At 38.5% G+C, this 23,640-nt stretch overlaps 1 protein-coding gene across 2 annotated transcripts in view; it reads left to right on the top strand.

Moving 5' to 3' along the window:
- The window catches only part of MOXD1 (monooxygenase DBH like 1), a 108,367-nt gene that overhangs the window by 24,649 nt on the left and 60,078 nt on the right, over window positions 1-23,640 (top strand). For both annotated transcript variants that reach the window (XM_055433586.2, XM_088840759.1), the window contains exons 2-4: window positions 8,527-8,673; window positions 13,031-13,198; window positions 13,360-13,443. In XM_055433586.2, the coding sequence (XP_055289561.2) occupies window positions 8,527-8,673; window positions 13,031-13,198; window positions 13,360-13,443 (399 nt within the window). The remainder of the gene's footprint in view (window positions 1-8,526; window positions 8,674-13,030; window positions 13,199-13,359; window positions 13,444-23,640) is intronic.

Raw genomic sequence — 23,640 nt, 5'->3', positions numbered from 1 at the left:
TAGTAGTGATGCTTTCTAAGGCCCACTTGACTTCACATTCCAAGATGTCTGGCTCTAGGTCAGTGATCATGTTATCGTGACTATCTTGGTCGTGAAGATCTTTTTTGTACAGTTCTTCTGTGTATTCTTGCCACCTCTTCTTAATATCTTCTGCTTCTGTTAGGTCCATACCATTTCTGTCCTTTATCAAGCCCATCTTTGCATGAAATGTTCCCTTGGAATCTCTAATTTTCTTGAAGAGGTCTCTTGTTTTTCCTATTCTGTTGTTTTCCTCTATTTCTTTGCATTGATCACTGAGGAAGTCTTTCTTATCTCTCCTTGCTATTCTTTGGAACTCTGCATTCAGATGCTTATATCTTTCCTTTTCTCCTTTGCTTTTCGCCTCTCTTCTTTTCACAGCTATTTGTAAGGCCTTCTCAGACAGCCATTTCGCTCTTTTGCATTTCTTTTCCATGGGGATGGTCTTGGTCCCTGGTTCCTGTACAATGTCACGAACCTCCGTCCAGAGTTCATCAGGCACTCTATCAATCAGATCTAGTCCCTTAAATCTATTTCTCACTTCCACTGTATAATCATAAGGGATTTGATTGAGGTCATATCTGAATGGTCTAGTGGTTTTCCCTACTTTCTTCAATTTAAGTCTGAATTTCACAATAAGGAGTTCATGATCTGAGCCACAGTCAGCTCCTGCTCTTGTTTTCACTAACTGTATACAGCTTCTCCATCTTTGGTTGCAAAGAATATAATCAATCTGATTTCGGTGTTGACCATCTGGTGATGTCCATGTGTAGAGTCTTCTCTTGTGTTGTTGGAAGAGGGTGTTTGCTATGACCAGTGCATTCTCTTGACAAAACTCTATTAGCCCTGCTTCATTCCGTGCTCCAAGGCCAAATTTGCCTGTGACTCCAGGTGTTTCTTGACTTCCTACTTTTGCATTCCAGTCCCATGTAATGAAAAGGACATCTTTTTTGGGTGTTAGTTCTAAAAGGTCTTGTAGGTCTTCATAGAACCGATTAACTTTGGCTTCTTCAGCATTAATGGTTGGGGCATAGGCCTGGATTACTGTAATATTGAATGGTTTGCCTTGGAAACGAACAGAAATCATTCTGTCGTTTTTAAGATTGCATCCAAGTACTGCATTTCGGACTCTTTTGTTGACCATGATGGCTACTCCATTTCTTCTAAGGGATTCCTGCCCACAGTAGTAGATATAATGATCATCCAAGTTAAATTCACCCATTCCAGTCCATTTTAAAAAATCCCTTATACTGCAAGGAGATCCAACCAGTCCATTCTAAAGGAGATCAATCCTGGGTGTTCATTGGAAAGACTGATGCTAAAGCTGAAGCTGCAATACTTTGGCCACCTCATGCGACGAGTTGACTCACTGGAAAAGACTCTGATGCTGGGAAAGGTTGGGGGCGGGAGGAGAGGGGACGACAGAGAATGAGATGGCTGGATGGCATCACTGACTCTGTGGACATGAGTTTGAGTGTACTCCGGGAGTTGGTGATGGACAGGGAGGCCTGGCGTGCTGTGATTCATGGGGTCACGGAGAGTCGGACACGACTGAGCGACTGAACTGAACTGAACTGAACTGAATGCTGATTGCAGCCATGAAATTAAAAGACGCTTACTCCTTGGAAGGAAAGTTATGACCAACCTTGATAATATATTAAAAAGCAGAGACATTACTTTGTCAACAAAGGTCCGTCTAGTCAAGGCTATGGTTTTTCCCGTGGTCATGTATGGATGTGAGAGTTGGACTGTGAAGAAAGCTGATTGCCGAAGAATCGATGCTTTTGAACTGTGGTTTGGAGAAGACTCTTGAGAGTCCCTTGTACTGCAAGGAGATCCAACCAGTCCATTCTAGGGGAGATCGATCCTGGGTGTTCATTTGAAGGACTGATGCTAAAGCTGAAACTCCAATACTTTGGCCACCTCATGCCACGAGTTGACTCACTGGAAAAGACTCTGATGCTGGGAAAGGTTGGGGGTGGGAGGAGAAGGGGACGACCGAGAATGAGATGGCTGGATGGCATCACTAACTCTGTGGACATGAGTTTGAGTGAACTCCGGGAGTTGGTGATGGACAGGGAGGCCTGGCGTGCTGTGATTCATGGGGTCGCGGAGAGTCGGACACGACTGAGCGACTGAACTGAACTGAACTGAATGTTCCATTCTTTGTATGTACCACAGCTTCTTTATCCATTCATCTATAAATGGACATCTAGGTTGCTTCCATGTCCTAGGTATTGCAAATAGTGCTGCAATGAACATCGGGGTACATGTGTCTTTTTCTGTTATTGTTTTCTCAGGGTATATGCTGAGTAGTGGGATTCTTGGAACATATGGTAGTCTTTTCCTAGTTTTTAAAGAATCTCCATATTGTCCTCCATAGTGCTTATATCAATTTACATTCCCACCAATAGGGCAAAAGAATTCCCTTTTCTCCACCCTTTCCAGCATTTATTGTTTGTAGATTTTTGATGATGGCCATTCTGAGTGTGTGAGGTGATACCTCATTGTAATTTTCATTTGCATTTCTCAATAATGAGAAACGCTGAGCATCTTTTCATGTGTTAATTAGCCATCGTCTTTGGTGAAATATCTGTTTAGGTCTTCTGCCCACATTTTGATTGTGTTGTTTGTTTTCCTGGTATTGAGTTGCATGAGCTGTTTGTATATTTTGGAAGTTAATCCTTTGTCAGTTGTTTCATTTGCTATTATTTCCTCCCATTCTGAGGGTTGTCTTTTCACCTTGTGTAGTTTTCTTTGCTGTGCAAAAGCGTTTAATTTAATGAGTTCCCATTTATTTTTGTTTTTATTTCCATTATTTTAGGAGGTGGGTCATAGAGGATCTTGCTGAGATTTATGTCATAGGGTGTCTGCCTATGTTTTCCTCTAAGAGTTTTATAGTTTCTGGTCATTAAGAATATCTTTTATTGAATACATTTTTCTGGTTTGTGTCCTTCAAGTACTTTGTCTGTTTCTCACCTAAATTGTTCATGCTTTTCCCATCAAGGTATATATAAAATTATTAACCTTTTAATGTCTGTAGGATCTATTGTAATATTTCTCTTTCATGTCAGTTACTTTTTGCTTTCTGTTTGTCCCAAATCCTCTTTGTTTTTTATTTCTCTTTTCCTTCTTTGAGATTGATTTTTATGATGCCATTAAGTGATATAATATTTAGAGTAGACAGAAGGCAAGATGTGAGCTCACATGTATATCATAACTGAAATTCTCTCAGTGAAGGGGAAAGTCTGATCAAAAGCTGAGGGTGGGAAAATGTTGGCATCTTATATAGAGAGGTTTAGAATATTTGTTCTAGGAGATCTCCTAGGAATAGTAAGAGATTAGTTTGTGGGTTTTCAAGCATTAGTAAGGACCCAGCTAAGTAAACATGTACTGATAACACTATTTGGGTAGTTAAGGTGTACTATGCTCAAATCTGAAGCTATGTCTCCAAACAGACCCGAAAAATTGAACAATGCAAAAGAAAAATTGTAATGGAATTACAGTGGTGATTAGGCTATTTCACATTTCAACCTTATATGAAGAAAGCTGAGTACTGAAGAACTGATGCTTTTGAACTGTAGTGCTAGAGAAGACTCTTGAGAATCCCTTGGACTACAAGGAAATCCAACCAGTCAATTCTAAAGGAAATCAGTCCTGAATATTCATTGGAAGAACTGATGCTGAAGCTGAAACTCCAATACTTTGGCTACCTGATGTGAAGAACCGACTCATTGGAAAAGACCCTGATGCTGGGAAAGATTAAAGGCAGAACGAGAAGGGGATGCCAGAGGATGAGATGGTTGGATGGCATCACCGACGCGATGGCCATGAATTTGAGTAGGCTCCGGGAGTTGGTGATGGACAGGGAAGCCTGGCATGCTGCAGTCCATGGGGTCGCAGAGAGTCGGACGTGACTGAGTGACTGAACTGACTGAACTGAACATTTCAACCTTAGTTTTATTCAAACCCATTTATGTTTTCCCTTAATGAGGTTGAAGATACCAACTTCTTTGGGACAATCACACTTTTCCATAAGTGCAGAACTTTGATATAATTGACAGCCGTCTTTTCTGAATATTGAACACTCAGTGGTTCACACAGTGCAGATGAGCTCAAGGGACTTTCAGTAAAACCTGAATGAACTTTCTCCCCTTTTCTCATAGTTCAGTTCTCCTTTGCTTTTCGCTTCTCTTCTTTTCACAGCTATTTCTCATAGTTAAGTTATCTGAAAAGCCAGAAAAAGGTGGAATAACTGAAAAGAATTGGTTTTGGTGAGTGGAAATAAAACAAATGGAAAATTGGCAAGCCAGCTGGATATTTTGTGGGACTAAGGCTTTGGAAACATATTTGCAAAACTCAGATAATTATTCTACTCTTTGAACTGATTGCATTTTGTATTGTATTGTTTGTTTGCAAAAACCATGATTGCTTGAATCATGTAATGTAATGTGAGCTTGGTGTAAAGACAGAGTTAGTTTATCTAAATCTCTCGTCCACAGGCATTGTTATTGCATTTATATACTGAAAATTTATGTGATCAAAAGTGGGAAAAGCACGGTTATCACTGGAATATTTCATTTGAATTGCTTTCACAATTACAGCTGGTTCTCAGAATATATGTTTGGACAGACCCTGACTTTAGCAGTAGAAAAAGTAATATTTTATGTGAAAAAATACTTGATGTATATAGTTCTGTAGACAGAAGGATGTAAACTAACCCATCCTTTCCCAGCAGTGGTGGCCACTATGGTGTAGAACAGTAAAGAAGGAGGCTCAGATCAGACCGCCTGAGTTTCAGTACTGGCTTTACCACTTACTAGCTGTATGATTCTGGCCTGGCCTGGATGCTAACTTCTTTGTTCTTTAGTGAAATAGGAAAATAATTTTGTCTCATAGCCTTGATATGAAGATTAAATGAGCTAATACATATAATATGCTTAATCTGGTGCATAGAGTGTACTCAATATGTTGTTATTGTTACCAGAGTGAAGTTAGTTAGGGTCTGTGCATCCCCAGTAATGTAAGATTTGAATGATGTCAAGATGTGGTACCCTGAAAGTCAAGCTTATGTACAGTAGATAGCTACCTTAGAAAAGTGCTAGGAATAAAAACGCCAAATGCCATCCACTTGAGAATGACCATTTCTTGTTTGTTTTTTTACTCTTAAACATTTAAGTGTGTAATTACCAAGAACAAGGACATTCTCTTACATAACCATGATAATTGATGTTAGGTCATTTAACATTGTTATAATACTATTATCCATGTCCTCAGTTCAGTTCAGTTTAGTCTCTCAGTCGTGTCCAACTCTTTGCGACCCCATGAATCGCAGCATGCCAGGCCTCCCTGTCCATCACCAAATCCTGGAGTCTACTCAAACTCATGTCCATCAAGTCGGTGATGCCATCCAGCCATCTCTTCCTCTGTCATCCCCTTCTCCTCCTGCCCCCAATCCCTCCCAGCATCAGGGTCTTTTCCAGTGAGTCAACTCGTCGCATGAGGTGGCCTAAGTATTGGAGTTTCAGCTTTAGCATCAGTCCTTCCAATGAACACCCAGGACTGATCTCCTTTAGAATGGACTGGTTGGATCTCCTTGCAGTCCAAGGGACTCTCAAGAGTCTTCTCCAGCACCACAGTTCAAAAGCATCAATTCTTCGGTGATCAGCTTTCTTCACAGTCCAACTCTCACACCCATACATGACCACTGGGAAAACCATAGCCTTGACTAGACGGACCTTTGTTGGCAAAATAATGTCTCTGCTTTTTAATATGTTATCTAGGTTGGTCATAACTTTCCTTCCAAGTGAGTAAGCGTCTTTTAATTTCATGGCTGCAATTAGCATCTGCAGTGATTTTGGAGCCCCCCAAAATAAAATCTGACACTGTTTCCACCGTTTCCCATGAAGTGATGGGACCAGATGCCCATATCCTGCTGCTGCTGCTGCTAAGTCACTTCAGTCGTGTCCGACTCTGTGTGACCCCATAGACGGAAGCCCACCAGGCTCCCCTGTCCCTGGGATTCTCCAGGCAAGGATACTGGAGTGGGTTGCCATTTCCTTCTCCAATGTGTGAAAGTGAAAAGTGAAAGTGAAGTCGCTCAGTCGTGTCCGACCATTAGCGACCCCATGGATTGCAACCTACCAGGCTCCTCCATCCATGGGATTTTCTAGGCAAGAGTACTGGAGTGGCTTGCCATTGCCTTCTCCGACAATATCCTAGAGTACGACAATTATAGACAACTTAAAGTTTTTCTTTTGTACAACTGTATTGTCTCTGTCAAGCATGCAATCATTTTTTCAAATGTAATTTTAGTGTTAATAAAACGAATTGTAATTTTATTTCAGCATGTATATTCTAAATCAATTCTTTGTGATTTATCAGAAATAAAATACCATTATATGCTGAAAAGCCAGTATAATTATGGCAAATTTTATGTCTTCTATAAGTAATAAAAATGAACAACATGATTTTTATAACTCTCAATGTAGAAAGCTAATGGTAAAAAGCATAGAGAATATTTTAGGGAAAAACTACTCTAATTGCAAAGAAGGGAAGAAGATTGACATTGAGTGAGCTCTCACTATAGTTGGCAGTTTTTTCCCTTATATACTATTTCATGTATCTATCTTTCAAAATTCATACAAAAAGTATGTATTATATTAATTTTATTTTATTTCCTTTTTTAAAGATTTTATTAGATGTGGGCCATTTTTAAAGTCTTTATTGAATTTGTTACAATATTGCTTCTGTTTTATGTTTTGTGTTTATTTGGTCACCAGGCATGAGGGATCTTAGCTCCTCCACCAGGGATCGAGCCCATACCCCTTGCACTGGAAGGTGAAGTCTTAACCATTGGACTATCAAGGAAGTCCCTATCTTAATTTTATTAATGTTAGAACAAAAGTTCAGAGTTCGATTTCAGTAATTCGTTGACATTTTTGGAGTAGAACTGGGGGATCAGATCCTAGTTATCTGATTCAAAGCCTATGTGCTTTCCATTGCATCTGTGTGCTTCTAAGAAGTGATCTTATACCACTGAACTAGTTTAGTATGAGAATTATAGCTGAACCACCAAAACAAAACATCCCTAGTTTTTCAGTATCTTGTAATTCAACTAGAGTCATTTCTTTCCATATTTTCCCACTGCATTTCATTTTAATAAATGTATGCCATTAAAGTTCATACTAAAAAATCTATAACCTTAGCGTGGGTCTCCTTGCTTTTAGAAGTGCAGAAGGGGGAGTGGCAAGGCATACTTAAAGTGATGAAAGAAAATACCCTACAGCCCAGATTACTATACCCAGCAAGGATCTCATTCAAATATGAAGGAGAAATCAAAAGCTTTACAGACAAGCAAAAGCTGAGGGAATTCAGCATCACCAAACCAGCTCTCCAACAAATGCTAAAGGATCTTCTATAGATAGGAAACACAGAAAGAGTGTATAAACTTGAACCCAAAGCAATAAAGAAAATGGCTACGGGATCGTACTTATCAATAATTACCTTAAACGTAAATGGGTTGAAATTTTCAAAAAGGCTAGGAAACAATTCTCATAGCCATCAATAGATCAGTGTTGAGTTCATGAATAGTTTTTAAAGTTTGGGACAAACTGTAGTATTTGCTATTTGAAGTACTATTTGTAATTGGCATATTACGATGTAACATTGGTCTTCATTTCCAACTTAAAACGCCTAAAAATGCCTAACAGGTTTTTAGATTTGTGAATTTTAGTTGAAATGTATTTTATGATGTTACTAAACCTGCAGAAATATTGAAATATTTCAGAGAACTTATTCACTGTACATTTAATTTATTTTATTTATAAAAGTTATGAACTGTAGAAAGTTTTACTTGTTGGGTCAAATGCTTGTTGCTTCAAATGCTTGTTGCATTTGAAGTGCTAGTTACAAGAAAATCAAATACCTTCAATGTATAAATGCTATTAAGTTTTTAAAGGACTCTGGAGTATAAGTAAGTTTGTTTAAAGAAATTTAGTCTGTTCAACTTGAAAAAAATAAATAAATAAAATTGGAAAAAAAAAAAAAAAAAAAGAAGTGCAGAAGGTAAGCACCATAAGGTGTAACAGTGGGAAAAGTGCTGACACCGGGCCTGGTCCTGGTTTTGCCATGAACTAGTCAGTCATTTCACTTTGGAGCAAGTCATTTCCCTGTGTTGAAGTTCTTTTCATCTGTAGAAGGAGGAAAGAGTACTCAGTGATTACTTATTCCATCTCTTTCAATACTCTCTATTATAAATCCACACTGCCTTTTCCTGAAGGGCCAGAAGTTCAAATATGGATTAGTTTCCTAGAGAACTGTCCCTAGGGAGAATACTCCAGCCCCTTGGAAATTCCCAGGACTTAAAAAAAATGACTGTAAATACAGGATTTTGTAATAAGCAAACCAGAATTATTTTTCAATGTTTATATTTATATACTCTTAATCTAAATTCTTTTCACTCTGAATTTAAAATATTTGGATTTTTCTTTTACATATTTTCCACAGGATTATTTTACAAATGCAAACAGAGAATTGAGAAAAGATGCTCAGCAAGATTACCACCTAGAATATGCCATGGAAAATAGTACACACACAGTAATTGAATTTGCCAGAGAACTGCATACGTGTGACATAAATGACAAGAGTATAACGGTAAGAAGTCTATCAGTAAATGCATGCATGAACAGATTGTACATTTATAATTGGGAAATACTTTGCAGAATAAAAAAGAACAAATTTTTTAAAATAACCCTTAGCAACAAAGTCACATAATCTTTTGGGAATATTTTTGAATTCTCCTTAGAAGCCATGGGGGGGGTGGGGGGGAAGAAAGAATGTATGACTATAAACTTCAATAAAGGCAGTTTTTGTGTGAATCTAAAATTTTGAAGAGCTGCTTAAAGTATGTGTGATTTTATCTATAAAAGATTGTAGCTTCTTTATAAAGTTTGAAAATAAGCATTTGATAAAGGTTGGAAGAAATCATATTACATAAGAGAGAATTATGATACTAAATACTAGGCTATAATTCATCTGAATTGTTACTGATTCACTTCTGTAAATTTCTAAAGTCAGGATGAATAGTAGACTGATGAAAATTGCCTGTCAATATGTTATACAAGATTTGTTATTGTCAGGCATCATACAAAAATTAACATCTTTGTGCATATGCAAATTAAATATTTAGAGGATCTATAATTCATGTGGTACTTTTAAACTTCCCATGAATTTCTTAAACCAATTTCATTCTGTATAGATCAACAAGATTACCTTTTTTTTTTTTGTAATTCAAAGCTTTAAAAATGAAAATGTAAAAATCTGAGGCAGTTTTGATTAACATTCTGCATAAAGAGTAAAAGAGGAAGAAAAATGTGTACAAAGATATGGACCACTTTTATGTAATATACAGTGCTTTTATACTTTAATTGTAATAATAATTATAGTCATTTGACTTATTAAGAAATAATATAACTTTTTAAATGAATAGCTTTTGTTTTGTTAATTTATTTTCAGTGTTCTTATTGTAAAGATCAGACAAAGGCATGTATGTGTGGGGGGACTAAACTACTTTTTGATATCACAGCACATCCTCCCCACTGCCCCACCACCCTTTGGCCAACCAGTTTCACCTGACAGTATTTTTCCTTGTTGGAATGCCTCAGTCCCAGAGTTCATGAAATGATTACACCTAGATTCTACGATAGTAAACAACCCAGAATCAGAAGTTCCTCTTGCATTTTCACTTTCTCTAAATTCATACACGTGACTGGGCTAGAGTCTAGGAAAATCTATTGTGAAAACTAAAATCCTGACCTGGGAAGTCATTTTAACTTTCATTATGTCAGGTGAGTGTATGTTTCTCGGTTCTTGTCTCCTCACAACAACAATTTGGGGCGACGAACATTAAAGGCCTCGGGGCATCACAGCTCTTGGGTCTTGAACAAACTGTGTCATAGCTCTTAGACAAGTCAGTGTTACAGTTCAGTTTTATTTAGAAGATAGCAGAGAATCCATCCTCGAAGAAGAGAAGAGAGTGGAGGAGCACGCCAGTGAGCATGGGGAATGGGGGTGTGGGGGTAGGGGGGGCAGGATAGAGAGAGAAGCATCTACAGGGAGAGAGAGAACACTTGGCTCCTCCTTTTATATGTTTTCTTCCCTCGGGCCTGCCCTATGCAAATTGGGCTCAGCCAGGAGTGCTGTTCTACCTGAAGTCCTCACTCCAGTCCTTGGACCTTTCTTTGACCTTCCTTTGTTCTATTTTCACGGGCTTTTATCTTCCTTATCTTTTAACCACCGCCATTTTGGACTCTTTTTCCCTAACAATTATATTTATTTGTTTTCTTAAAAATGTTCCATAGCATTGAAACAGGTTTTAATTATCCTAAACTCCTGCTACTTAACATGAGTATTTACCTGGTAACTACTAGTTTTCAGTAGTTTGAAGTTTTTGCATTACAATGATTTACTGTTGCTATCAGCATGAAAGGATAACTACTAAGTCACTTGTCCTTCATTCTATTGGGTTGACCACAAAGTTCATCTGGGTTTTTCTGTTAACATCTTACTATAAACCGAAACAAACTTTTTGACCAACCCAATGTTTTGGAACATATTATCTTGCATGGCTCTAGGTCAGTGATCACGTTATCATGACTATCTTGGTCGTGAAGATCTTTTTTGTACGGTTCTTCTGTGTATTCTTGCCACCTCTTCTTAATATCTCTGCTTCTGTTAGGTCCATACCATTTCTGTCCTTTATCGAGCCCATCTTTGCATGAAATGTTCCCTTGGAATATCTAATTTTTGAAGAGATCTCTTGTTTTTCCTATTCTGTTGTTTTCCTCTATTTCTTTGCACTGATCACTGAGGAAGTCTTTCTTCTCTCTCCTTGCTGCTATTCTTTGGAACTCTGCATTCAGATGCTTATATCTTTCCTTTTCTCCTTTGCCTTTTGCCTCTCTTCTTTTCACAGCTATTTGTAAAGCCTCCTCAGACAGCCATTTTGCTTTTTTGCATTTCTTTTCCATGGGGATGGTCTTGGTCCCTGTCTCCTGTACAATGTCATGAACCTCTGTCCAGAGTTCATCAGGCACTCTATCTATCAGATCTAGTCCCTTAAATCTATTCCTCACTTCCACTGTATAATCATAAGGGATTTGATTTAGGTCATACAGCACGCCAGGCCTCCCTGTCCATCACCAACTCCCGGAGCTCACTCAGACTCAAGTCCACAGAGTCGGTGATGCCATCCAGCCATCTCATCCTCGGTCGTCCCCTTCTCCTCCCGCCCCCAACCCTTCCCAGCATCAGAGTCTTTTCCAGTGAGTCAACTCGTCGCATGAGGTGGCCAAAGTATTGCAGTCTCAGCTTTAGCATCAGTCCTTCCAATGAACACCCAGGATCGATCTCCCTTAGAATGGACTGGTTGGATCTCCTTGTGGTACAAGGAACTCTCAAGAGTCTTCTCCAACACCACAGTTCAAAAGCATCAGTTCTTCGGCGATCAGCTTTCTTCACAGTCCAACTCTCACATCCATACATGACCACAGGAAAAACCATAGCCTTGACTAGACGGACCTTGGTTGGCAAAGTAATGTCTCTGCTTTTTAATATATTATCAAGGTTGGTCATAACTTTCCTTCCAAGGAGTAAGCGTCTTTTAATTTCATGGCTGCAATAAGCATCTGCAGTGATTTTGGAGCCCAAAAAAATAAAGTCTGACACTGTTTCCACTGTTTTTCCATCTATTTCCCATGAAGTGATGGGACCAGATGCCATGATCTTTGTTTTCTGAATGTTGAGCTTCAAGCCAACCTTTTCACTCTCCTCTTTCACTTTCATCAAGAGGCTTTTGAGTTCCTCTTCACTTTCTGCCATAAGGGTAGTGTCATCAGCATATCTGAGATTATTGATATTTCTCCCAGCAATCTTGATTCCAGCTTGTGCTTCTTCCAGCCCAGCGTTCCTCATGATGTACTCTGCATATAAGTTAAATAAGCAAGGTGACAATATACAACCTTGACACACTCCTTTTCCTATTTGGAACCAGTCTGTTGTTCCATGTCTAGTTCTGACTGATGTTTCCTGACCTGCATACAGGTTTCTCAAGAGGCAGGTCAGGTGGTCTGGGATTCCCATCTCTTTCAGAATTCTCCACAGTTTACTGTGATCCACACAGTCAAAAGCTTTGGCATAGTCAATGAAGCAGAAATAGATGCTCTTCTGGAACTCTCTTGCTTTCTCCATGATCCAGTGGATGTTGGCAATTTGATCTCTGGTGCCTCTGCCTTTTCTAAAACCTGCTTGAACATCTGGGAGTTCACGGTTCACATATTGCTGAAGCCTGGCTTGGAGAATTTTGAGCATCACTTTGCCAGCGTGTGAGATGAGTGCAATTGTGCGGTAGTTTGCGCATTCTTTGGCATTGCCTTTCTTTGGGATTGGAATGAAGACTGACCTTTTCCAGTCCTGTGGCCACTGCTGAGTTTTCCAAATTTTGCTGTGATTCATGGGGTCGCGGAGAGTCGGACTCAACTGAGCGACTGAACTGAACTGAACTGAACTATCTTGCATGGGCTTCCCTTGTAGCTCAGTCAGTAAAGAATCTGCCTGCAGTGCAGGAGACCCATGTTCGATTCCTGGGTTGGGAAGATCCCCTGGAGAAGGAAATGGCAACCCACTCCAGTATCTTTGCCTGGAAAATCTCATGGACACAGGAGCCTGGTGGGCTGCAGTCCATGGGGTCACAAAGAGTCAGACACGACTGAGCAACTAACACTTACTTATCTTGCATGGGAGAGATGATTTCTTTCAAAAAGGAACTCATCTATTTGGATTTTTAAGACTTAATCAAATTTACACAATTATGTGAGAGACCATATTGACACTCTGAATGTCATTCTCTTTTCTTTGCTTCTGTATCCTGCTTTAAGTAGCATTCATTAAACTCAATTCAGTGGTAAGGAAAGTGCTGTCATGAGACATAACCCTACCCATTTCTGTTCACTAGGAGAGCACAGTAAGGGTGATCTGGGCCTACCACCATGAAGATGTGGGAGAAGCAGGTCCCAAGTACCATGAATCCAATCGTGGTACCAAGAGTCTGCGGTTATTGAATCCTGAGAAAACCAATGTGTTGTCTACAGCTGTACCATACTTTGACCTGGTCAATCAGGACGTAAGTTTTTTGTTTTGTTTTCAAGTTTTTATGATTCTAGTGATAGGTTTATTGAAACCGATTGTTTGTGTTTTTTTACTTAAATTCTTGTTTTTAATAGAATGTCAAGACAATATGACTTTTGTCCCCTTCTCCTTTTTATTTATTTATTTTTAAGACAGGTTCCCATCCCAAACAAAGGTACAACATACTGGTGCCAAATGTTTAAGATACCTATGCTCCAGGAAAAGCATCATGTCATAAAGGTATGTGATTCACTCACAAGCTAAACTTAATTTGTATGAATGTAGGAGAAATTGTTGTTCTTAAAATGAAAATAAATTTATAGAAATGATTTTCAGTTATTCAAAAGAGAGCAAGGAATTAGCTTATCTGATTCACCCACTGTCTTAAAGCTCACTGAATTTAGCAAGAAACTTGGGTTGTAGCTAGTATTTTATGTTTTATCTCCTAATTTTATATGCTTAAAGGTTAAAGTTTTGGGATGCATTTGTACACCTCTGATTATTTCTTAGGTAACAGTTCAACAATTAGAATTTTTGGAATTGCAATTTAAAATAATGTATTTGTATATCAATAAATTCTATCCAGGAAGTTTACATTTCCCACAAATATTGTTTGATAATATCTGCTTCATTGAAAATACTGCATACTTTCATAAAAGTAATTGTTACAGTATTTTTTTTAAAAGAGGAAAATGAGAAAATTGTGAATTTCTACAGTATTGAAAAACACAGAATTGAGTAATAAATAAAGCCTAATTTGCCTGTGACATCTAATTCTTATCTAATTCTCTCTTCCTCCAGGGATAGGGCTCCCAGAACTTTTGCATGTAGTTAGTGAATGAACAGGTATTTTTAAAAGCTTAGAGGTCCTTGGCTCTGTGCTAGGAATTGTTGGGTAGTTCCATAGAGGTTGAATATATGATCCATGCTCTCAAAGAACCTACAGTGAGATTGTGGGAGATGTGGAGAAGAAGGGAATAAGATAGAATTACATAATGTGCACAGAATACTGCAGACAATCAGAAGACCAGATAGTGCTGGGAGGGATTGGGGGCGGGAGGAGATGGGGACGACAGAGAATGAGATGGCTGGATGGCATCACCAACTCGATGGACGTGAGTTTGAGTGAACTCCAGGAGTTGGTGATGGACAGGGAGGCCTGGCATGCTGTGATTCATGGGGTCGCAAAGAGTCAGACATGACTGAGCGACTGAACTGAACTGAATTGAGACTATGTGGTAAAGCAGTGTAGATACGAGAAAGGGAGAAGCTTCTAGATTCGAGAATCTAGAAGGAAACACGCAGGTTTAAAGAGCTCTTTATATGGGCTTCCCTGGTGGCTCAGAGGTTAAAGTATCTGCCTCCAATGCGGGAGACCCGGGTTCGATCCCTGGGTTGGGAAGATCCCCTGGAGAAGGAAATGGTAACCCACTCCAGTATTCTTGCCTGGAAAATCCCATGGACGGAGAAGCCTGGTAGGCTACAGTCCACGGGGTCGCAAAGAGTCGGACACGACTGAGCGACGGAACGATGTAGTCTCAAGTAAGTCACTCTGGGGTAATGCTGCCTGCCCTGGTTTCCTCATCTGTGAAAAGGCAGTCGAGTCATTCCATTTTTCCTGGCAACCTCAAAGCATTCTGGCAGAGATGGAAACATTGAGCACATTCTATAAAGTGATTTAAATTTGTTAATGGATAGGGAGGCCTGGCGTGCTGTGATTCATGGGGTCGCGGAGAGTCGGACACGACTGAGCGACTGAACTGAACTGAACTGAATATATTTCTCCAGTGGCACAAATCTGCCTTTTGTTTATAGAATGACTCATAACTACTTAGAGAGGCAAGAGTGGTAGCTTGGGGAATGGTTATTGAATTAAATAAGTAGTCCTAAATATTTGTAGGATATTTTTACAATCAGATTTACCAACAGTGTGACTGTAGATGAGTCATTCACCTCCATGCAGTGTTAGTTTCTGTTTTCTCCGTGTGAAAAGAGAATGCAAATTCTAGTCTTATATGCTTAATAGTGCCTGAGTCCTTCCCTTAAACCAATGAAAAGCCTTTCTCAGAAAAGAGAATGTTATGCATGCTACGTGTCACTCTAGTAAGTTGAACTGGAACCTGGCTTAAAGGTCAAGTATAAAACTATTGGTTAAGCACATGTTTCACAAAACAGGTCCTTGATTCATTTTTCAGCAAATGTTAATTGATAGGATGTGAAGTTCTTAACCACTTACATAAGTGCATTTTTTTCTTGTTTTTATTAATGCTAATAATTAAGTTGAACGAAATAAAAACAACTGTCTACACTTAAGGGATGGCAGTATATGTTCTGACCCTCTGTGTAGGGTATTTGCTTGGTACCTCATCTAAGAATTCTTAGTTTTCCCATTACAAGCATATTATAGTAATGCTGAGATATGTGTGCATCTATTATCTAAGGATATGCTTAGAATCAAGTATTTTTGGGTTCACATTGCTGTTTCAAAGGTATAAAGAGGAGTCTCAGTGACTTGAAAGACTTTGGAAGTCTTTTTTTTTTTTTTCTCATGTTTGAAGATCTGTAAGAGGACAAAAATTCTTTACCCTGAACAAGAGGGGTTTTGAGTGAGGGAGGGTAGCAGGTTGGCGAGCAGAGCTTATACAAACTTTTGTGGTTGCAGGGCAGAAGGTTGGTGACTAAAATTTAAACTCAATTACTTCTCATGAATGGGGCTCCCTTGTTGCCTTAGTGGTAAAGAGTCTGCCTGCCAATGCAGCAGATGCAAGTTTGATCCCTGGGTTGGGAAGATCCCCTGCAGGAGGAAATGGCAACTCATTCCAGTATTCTTGCCAGAGAATCTCATGGACAGAGGAGCCTGGTGGACTATAGTCCATAGGGTCACAAAGAGTTGGACATGACTTAGCGACTGAACAACAATAAAAACATTATTTGCTACTAAAAGTATGAAATAATAAGGTAAGTTATTTGTAAAATTATAAAATAAGAAAGGTAAATAACTTAATCTGCAGGAAAGATTGGGTTATGATATAAATTTTTGATGGTTCCAGTTCACTTGTGATTCCATTTTACTGAGTTATATTTTGATGATAGCAAACAAAGTTGAAAATTATGACTTGAAAATGTTGCACTCCTGGGCATACACACTGAGGAAACCAGAATTGAAAGAGACACATGTACTGCAATGTTCATTGCAGCACTGTTTATAATAGCCAGGACATGGAAGCAACCTAGATGTCCATCTGCAGACGAATGGATAAGAAAGCTTTGGTACATATACACAATGGTATTACTCAGCCATTAAAAAGAATGCATTTGAATCAGTTCTAATGAGGAGGATGAAACTGGAGCCTAATACACAGAGTGAAGTAAGCCAGAAAGAAAAACACCATACAGTATACTAAAGCATATATATGGAATTTAGAAAGATGATAACCCTGTATATGAGACAGCAAAAGAGACACAGGTGTATAGAACAGTCTTTTGGACTCTGTGGGAGAGCGCGAGGTTGGCATGATTTGGGAGAATGGCATTGAAACATGTATATTATCATATGTGAAACAAATCACCAGTCCAGGTTCGACGCATGATACAGGATGCTTGGGGCTGGTGCACAGGGATGACCCGGAGGGAGGATATGGGGAAGAGGGAGGTAGGAGGGGGGTTCAGGAAGGGGAACTCATGTATACCCGGGGCAGATTCATGTCAATGTATGGCAAAACCAACCAATATAATATTGTAAAATAATTAGCCCCCAATAAAAAAAAAAAAAAGAAAATGTTGATATTGTCTGGTGACATATACGGAGATTGTGAAAAAAAAAATTCTTGGTAAATTACAGTAAAACCACACTTCTCATAGGAGATCATCTCTGTGATTCCCTCTTGAGATTCACCCTCCAGCCCATCCCTTCATATTTAAGCATGGCCCTATTTTAGCTCTGCCAAATAGGTGACATTACCCCAAATTTAAAATTTATTAGAGAAAGTGATTCTTCCCATTCTCTTTTGTTGTTCAGTTGGGCAGTCATGTCCAACTCTGCGACCCCATGGATGCATCAGCCAGGCTTCCCTGCCCTTCACCATCTCCCGCTCCTGGGGCTTGCTCAAACATGTCCATTGAGTTGGTGATGCCATCCAACAGTCTCGTCCTCTGTTGTCCCCTCCTCATCCTGCCTCCACTCTCTTTAGTCGGTATAATACCATTATCACAATTAATGATTGGATATACTCTGCTAGATGCTGGGGCTGTCAATTTTTTTGAGGAGCTTTTCATGTCAGTGGATTCTCCCCACAGATTAACTAAACTCCTCATTCATCTGTTTAAATCTGATGTCTTAACCAATTTAATAAATAGTTGTTGATGGCTTATTATGTTAAAGAGGAGGAAAAAGAAAAACATCCAGGTTGAATCATCATCCTTAGTCATCTCTCCTTAAATGAGATGTCTCCTGAGTAGGAAGGCAGTAGGTAGGTTCAGCATTTGGATGGGCCAGCTTTGAATCCTTCTTTCCATTAGTCATTGATCAGGAAAGTTATTCATCATGTATGTAAAACTCAGTTTCACCATTTAAATAGGAACAATGCTTTCCTAATGGTATTGTTTAGAATAAAGATTAAGTAACAGGCTTAACGGAGAAGGCAATGGCAAGCCACTCCAGTACTCTTGTCTAGAAAATCCCATGGATGGAGGAGCCTGGTAGGCTGCAGTCCGTGGTGTTGCTAAGGGTCAGACACCACTGAGCGACTTCACTTTCACTTTTCACTTTCACACATTGGAGAAGGAAATGGCAACCCACTCCAGTGTTCTTGCCTGGAGAATCCCAGGGATGGGGGAGCCTGGGGGGCTTCCATCTATGGGGTCACACAGAGTTGGACACAACTGAAGTGACTTAGCAGCAGCAGCAGCAGCAGCAACAGGCTTAAAAAATTTTATTAGCACTTGCTACGGTATCCAACAGAGAAAGTTCTTAATAAATTTGATTTCTATTATCAGTCTATATATTTTCAGTTTTGCTCTCCAAACAACTTTTCATTGAAAACTACTATTTTTGTTTGATGGCCCAGAAAAGGAAGAGAATCATGCTAGAAAGTTGACTATTGCTGAGTTTTAAGAGAGGATTTCTTTTACTAGTTGTGTGATCATGGGCAGATTATTTACTGTCCTGTACCTCAGTTTTCTTATCTGGAGAAATGGACATACTAGTTCTCCTCTAAGAGAGCTGTTATGACCATTAATCAAAGGAGTTTAATATTTGTAATTTAGAACAGTGCCTGGCACATACATTTGTTAAATAAAGTAGCTAAATAAAATTATGTTGATCACTAGTGATACACAGTTGCTAATCTGTTGAACATCTTGTTATGTTTCTGGGTTCCTGTGGGATTCCAAGCCAGCCAACATTTTCCAGACAGAATTCTAAATAAAACCTGGATTGTCACTTATTTCATTTAGGCAGGGCACTCTGAGAACTTTCTGCTCTGGAAAAAATTGAAATTGAGTGAAAAAAACACTCATCTTTCTCTTCTTCAGCGATAGACACAAGGAGGGAAATCCTGTGCTTTCTACTTGTTGCTGGACAGCATATCCTTCTTGCCATTAAATTAGAAGCTGCTGCTCTTTTCCATTGGTGGCATTCATAAATCTGTGTGGTTTAATTTGGGGGAATGTTTCCTGGGATAAGGAAATCTAAGCACGATTGACATTGAATACCCATGAAATGTCCTTGAAGCCAGAGTACTGTATACCCATGAAATGTCACTCAAAAATCAATTTTCCTTTGCTAGACACACAGCATGAAACTGTGACTTTATACGCGATATTAAATGAACACTGCTGCCCATTTTCTCTATCACATTCATTCCTTCTTCTTTCTTAAAGGAAAGGACACCATCAAATGGAGAAATTTAGCATTAACACATTCTGAAACATCAAGTGTGATAGCGGGTCTCTATTTCTGAAAATGTGTAAGACTTCAAAGGTAAATTTAGTAAAATGTGGGAATTCTCAATGTCAAACTATATAATTTGACAACGATTAGAGTGATTTCTTCTCAGTCTACTTCCTTTTTTTCCCCCCTGAAATAATATTTCAAAATATATTTTGACTGGTGTGATTTTTTCCCCCTCAATGGAAATAGCATTTTGGTTTGTCATCAAGATGCTTTTACATGGACTCCAGCTTTAGTTTTCATTCTTTCACTGTGTGTTTACCTTCTGTTTCACTTTATTCTGTGGCAGACTAGTAGGTATTTATTATTGACCACTGACTGAACAATTGTTTGTATTTTCATCCATTTTCATTCCAACTCTTTAGTACTCGTACAGGTTTTCTGATGTTTCCCTTTTATCTTTTACTAATTCAACCATATTTCCTAAAGGCAAAATTTGGCTCTTCAGATAGATTTATTTAGTATGTTGAAAAAAATTAAAAGTATGCTTTGTGTAGAAATACTTTGCATTCCTCTTAATTTGCAACACTGTATTTGGTTATTGATTTCTTAATGTATTACCATTGACATCTATGAATTTTATCACATTGACAGGGCAGATGATTTTTGACTTTCTGGGAAAAAAAGATCATGTGGTAAAATCATAAGAATCCTCTTCTTTGGGATTTTGTCATCCAAAATTTACAAATACCAAAATAATTTTACCGTTATATCCAAATATATCTGAAATGTTATATATCTTTTATCTACCAGAGAAGAGTTGAAAATACTTGGGGGTTTTACTGTAATTGTTTGAAACTATAACTTGGAACAGAAGTTGGTAGGAGCACCGCCCCTAACAATAATGAATTGACTCAAATTAGCACATTTTAAAGATTGTTGATTTAGATTCTCAGTGTTGCCAAGTTCTTTCTAGATCCTCTTGGGTTACATAGACTTTACAAAAACATTGGCTATTGTCTAGCTACATGGGTGTTCTTAATAGCCACTTGAGAGTGGAGGTAATTGAATTCACTTTGAAAGCATGTCTTTTCATGGAAGTGATTTATTGCTAACTCTGTCACTAATTAGCTTTCTGACCCTAGAGAAAGTACTTAACCTTGCCCTGATCCTCAAATTCCTTGTCTATAAGATAAAGGGATTGGACCAGATGATTTCAATTGGCTCTTTTTCACTTCTAAGTATCTATGACTTGCTGAAAACTAAAACTGAAATCTGTGTGGGGGTTTGGATGCCATGTGGTGTGACTTCCTGATACGCCTGATTCTCACCATCCCTGGGCAGGTGCTCCAGGGTGAAAATGCTTAGGACCCCACTGCCTCCTTTGACGTTAAAAGTCCTCCTTCTTAAAGTTAAAAGTCTCCTTCTTTTGTCCCTTGGTCATCGGCTCTTTTAGTATATATTCTTTTTTTTAAATTAATTTTTATTGGAGTACAGTTGCTTTACAATGTTGTGTTAGTTTCTGCTGTATAGCAAAGTTAATCAGCTTTATATATATATACATATATATATATATATCTCCCCTCTATTTGGGATTTCCTTCCCATTTGAGTCACCAGAGAGCACTGAGTTCCCTTAGCTATACAGTAGGTTCTCATTAGTTGTCTATTCTTTACATAATATCAGTAGTGTGTATATGTCAATCCCAACCTCCCAATTCATCCCACCCCTTTCCCTTGCCATAGTGTTCATACATTTGTTCTCTTCATCTGTGTCTCTATTTATGCTTTGCAAATGAGATCATCTATACCATTTTTCTAGATTCTACATATATGCACTAATATACAATATTTGTTTTTTCTCTTTCTGACTTACTTCACTCTGTATAACAGTCTCAACATCCATCCACATCTCTAACTCTTAGCATAATTCCGAGGCTTAGGTTTCCATCTGTAAAGAGGATAACAATAGTACTTGTCTCGAATGGTAGCTGTCATTATCAAATGAGACATTATGTGTAGAGTTCTTATGTGTTTGGCATATATTAGGTAGCTCAGTAAATGCTAGCTATATTCCCAGTTTACTTTGGTTTTCAGATACCTCTAAATCTTGGAAATAATCCAAATAAAAGAAATCTAACTAAATAAACAACAAAATAAATCTAAATATTGGGAATAATGTCCTTTTAAAAATAATAAGGATTGAAATTAAAAATGGCAGGGTGAGGAAGGCTCATAGGTTGGCACAGCGCCCAGGATGGACTCTGGTTATAGGTAGGGGTCTTATTCTAATTCAGTTTTTCATTAACTGAATGATCCTGGGCAAACTAAACTCTATGTTCATCTTCAGTTGTGAGGTAGGAAAAATAATTTCCAGTAAAGATGAAATGATTACAAGTGAAAACACCTGTTTCATAATCGACTCATAATTGCTTGTTTTCTACTCTTGATGGGGATTATAGAGATGGATGACTATAAATTCATCTAGTATTTTCTCATACTTAAAGTCAGGATTGCCCTGAAACCATGGTAGGCAGTAAGTCTCTATTTTATTTTGACGAAAAGATTCCTTGGGAATTAGATTTCATAGCTTGCTTCCATTATTCTAAACCAAATGAAATCTAAGCTAATTTCCTCCTGTTCTTGTCTTACTAAGGATAAAAACCAGCTGGTGACTAACCTCTGGGAAATATTCTTTTACATTCTTAAATCACCCATTAACTTCCCACTCTATGGCCTTAAAAAATTTTCCACAGCCATAAAAAGATAGTTATTCTTCTTTGTTGCTCTTCTGCCACCCAGCTCTATACCCAACCTACTATATCTTTTTTTTAATAGTCCAAAAGGTTGGATTGCAGAATTGAAAAGCATTGGCTCATTTATTGATAATTATTGGCTATAAAAATTGGTAAATATTTTGATTAACAGCACTTCTTTTGAAATAATATTAAGAAGGAATTCCCTGGTGGTTCAGTCATTAGGACTCTGGGCTTTCATTGCAGGGGGCACAGGTTCCATCCCTGGTCAGGGGAACTAAGATCCATGCAGCCTTGGCAATAAATAAATAAAAAATTTTTAAAAATGGAGTACTAAAATATTTAGGTTGGATTCTAGATGTTGATGGCACAATAAGATTAAGAAATGTGGAAATATTAATATATGTATGACTTTACTTATATACAAAGAAGTATGTAAGTAAAATATTTTTTTGCTACTTGAGATATATTATCTTGTTGGATTTTCACAACCTCCCTCTAACACCACTTTCCAGATGAGCACAGGGAGGGATGGCATGCATAAAGAACTTGCTTAACATTACACAAGTTCTATGAAACAGAGGCCAGGTTGAACACAGGTCTTCATAGCAAAGCTAGTAGAGTTTTCTCTCTATAATACTCCTAGCCCAGGCTTTATGGTTTTTCTGGGTGATCTATGCCAATGGGGGCCTCCCCAGTGCTCAGCGGTAAAGAATCCCCCTGCAATGCAGGAGACCCAGGTTCAATCCCTGGGTCAGGAAGATCCCCTGGAGGAGGTCATGGCAACCCACTCCAATATTCTTGCCTGGAGAATCCCCATGGACAGAGGAGCCTGATGGGCTACAGTCCATAGCATCTCACGGAGTTGAACAGGACTGAGTGACTGAGCACACATGCACGCATAAGCCAATGAAAGATAAATACTACTAGCCCAGGCCTTTCTAGGTGATATATGCCAATGGATCCAGGCTGAGGATACTTTTGTATCCTATAAGATTTGTTCCTAGACAGAACCTTCCATAAATATCTGTATAAAGATCCTGGGAACTGAGTTAGAAAAGATTTGCGTTAGGTTGACTAGGCGAAGGATTATGCACATGGGTACAATAAGGCACAGAATGTTAGACTCAGAGATGATGTTAGGGAGAAAGGAACTGGAAATAATTTCAGCGGGAAGAAATGCTACCTGTCTTGTAGCATAAGGATAATTGGAAACAAGCCGATAGCCTTCTGTGTAAGCTGAGTTACAGTCCTCTTTGGAATTAAGTGAAAAAATGGTAATGACTTATTTTATTCTCTTTCACTGTATAAAAAGAGACTTGTGAGAAAAAAATACTAACATTTTCATTTGGAAGTTAAATGTATGGCAAAATGCCTAGAGAGCAAGTACCCTAAAAGCAAGAAGAGCCATGTTGTTGGAGAGAGGTCTAGAAATGTTCGTATCTCTGAATGACCTAAGAATCAGTCTGAGTGTGGGTTCTAATCCTGCAGTAAACATTGGTCAGCTGATCAGTCATGTGTCTGCATCACAGTGCTTCTCAAAAGATAGAGTTCACGTAAACAACACAGCTCAAAGGCTATAAATCCATATAACTGAGAGGTTGTCCTAAGTGATCTTGAACCCTTAAAATTCTATGGCTAGTTAAACATTGAAATTGAAAAAGCTGGAAATGTATCAAATAAATGGATACATTCATAAACTTTGTAAGATAAATTTGTAATAAAAAGTTATGCTGAAAATTACAAAAGGAGTAGAGATAATTTGTGTATATTTCCATGGGATATAACACAC

The sequence above is a fragment of the Moschus berezovskii genome, chromosome 10, assembly GCF_049115385.1.
Source record: "Moschus berezovskii isolate FMDL1 chromosome 10, NW_MosBer_1.0, whole genome shotgun sequence".
Classification (NCBI taxonomy): Eukaryota; Metazoa; Chordata; class Mammalia; order Artiodactyla; family Moschidae; genus Moschus; species Moschus berezovskii.
Note: the sequence above shows the minus strand (reverse complement) of the source record. Positions and strands in the feature narration are given on the sequence as shown.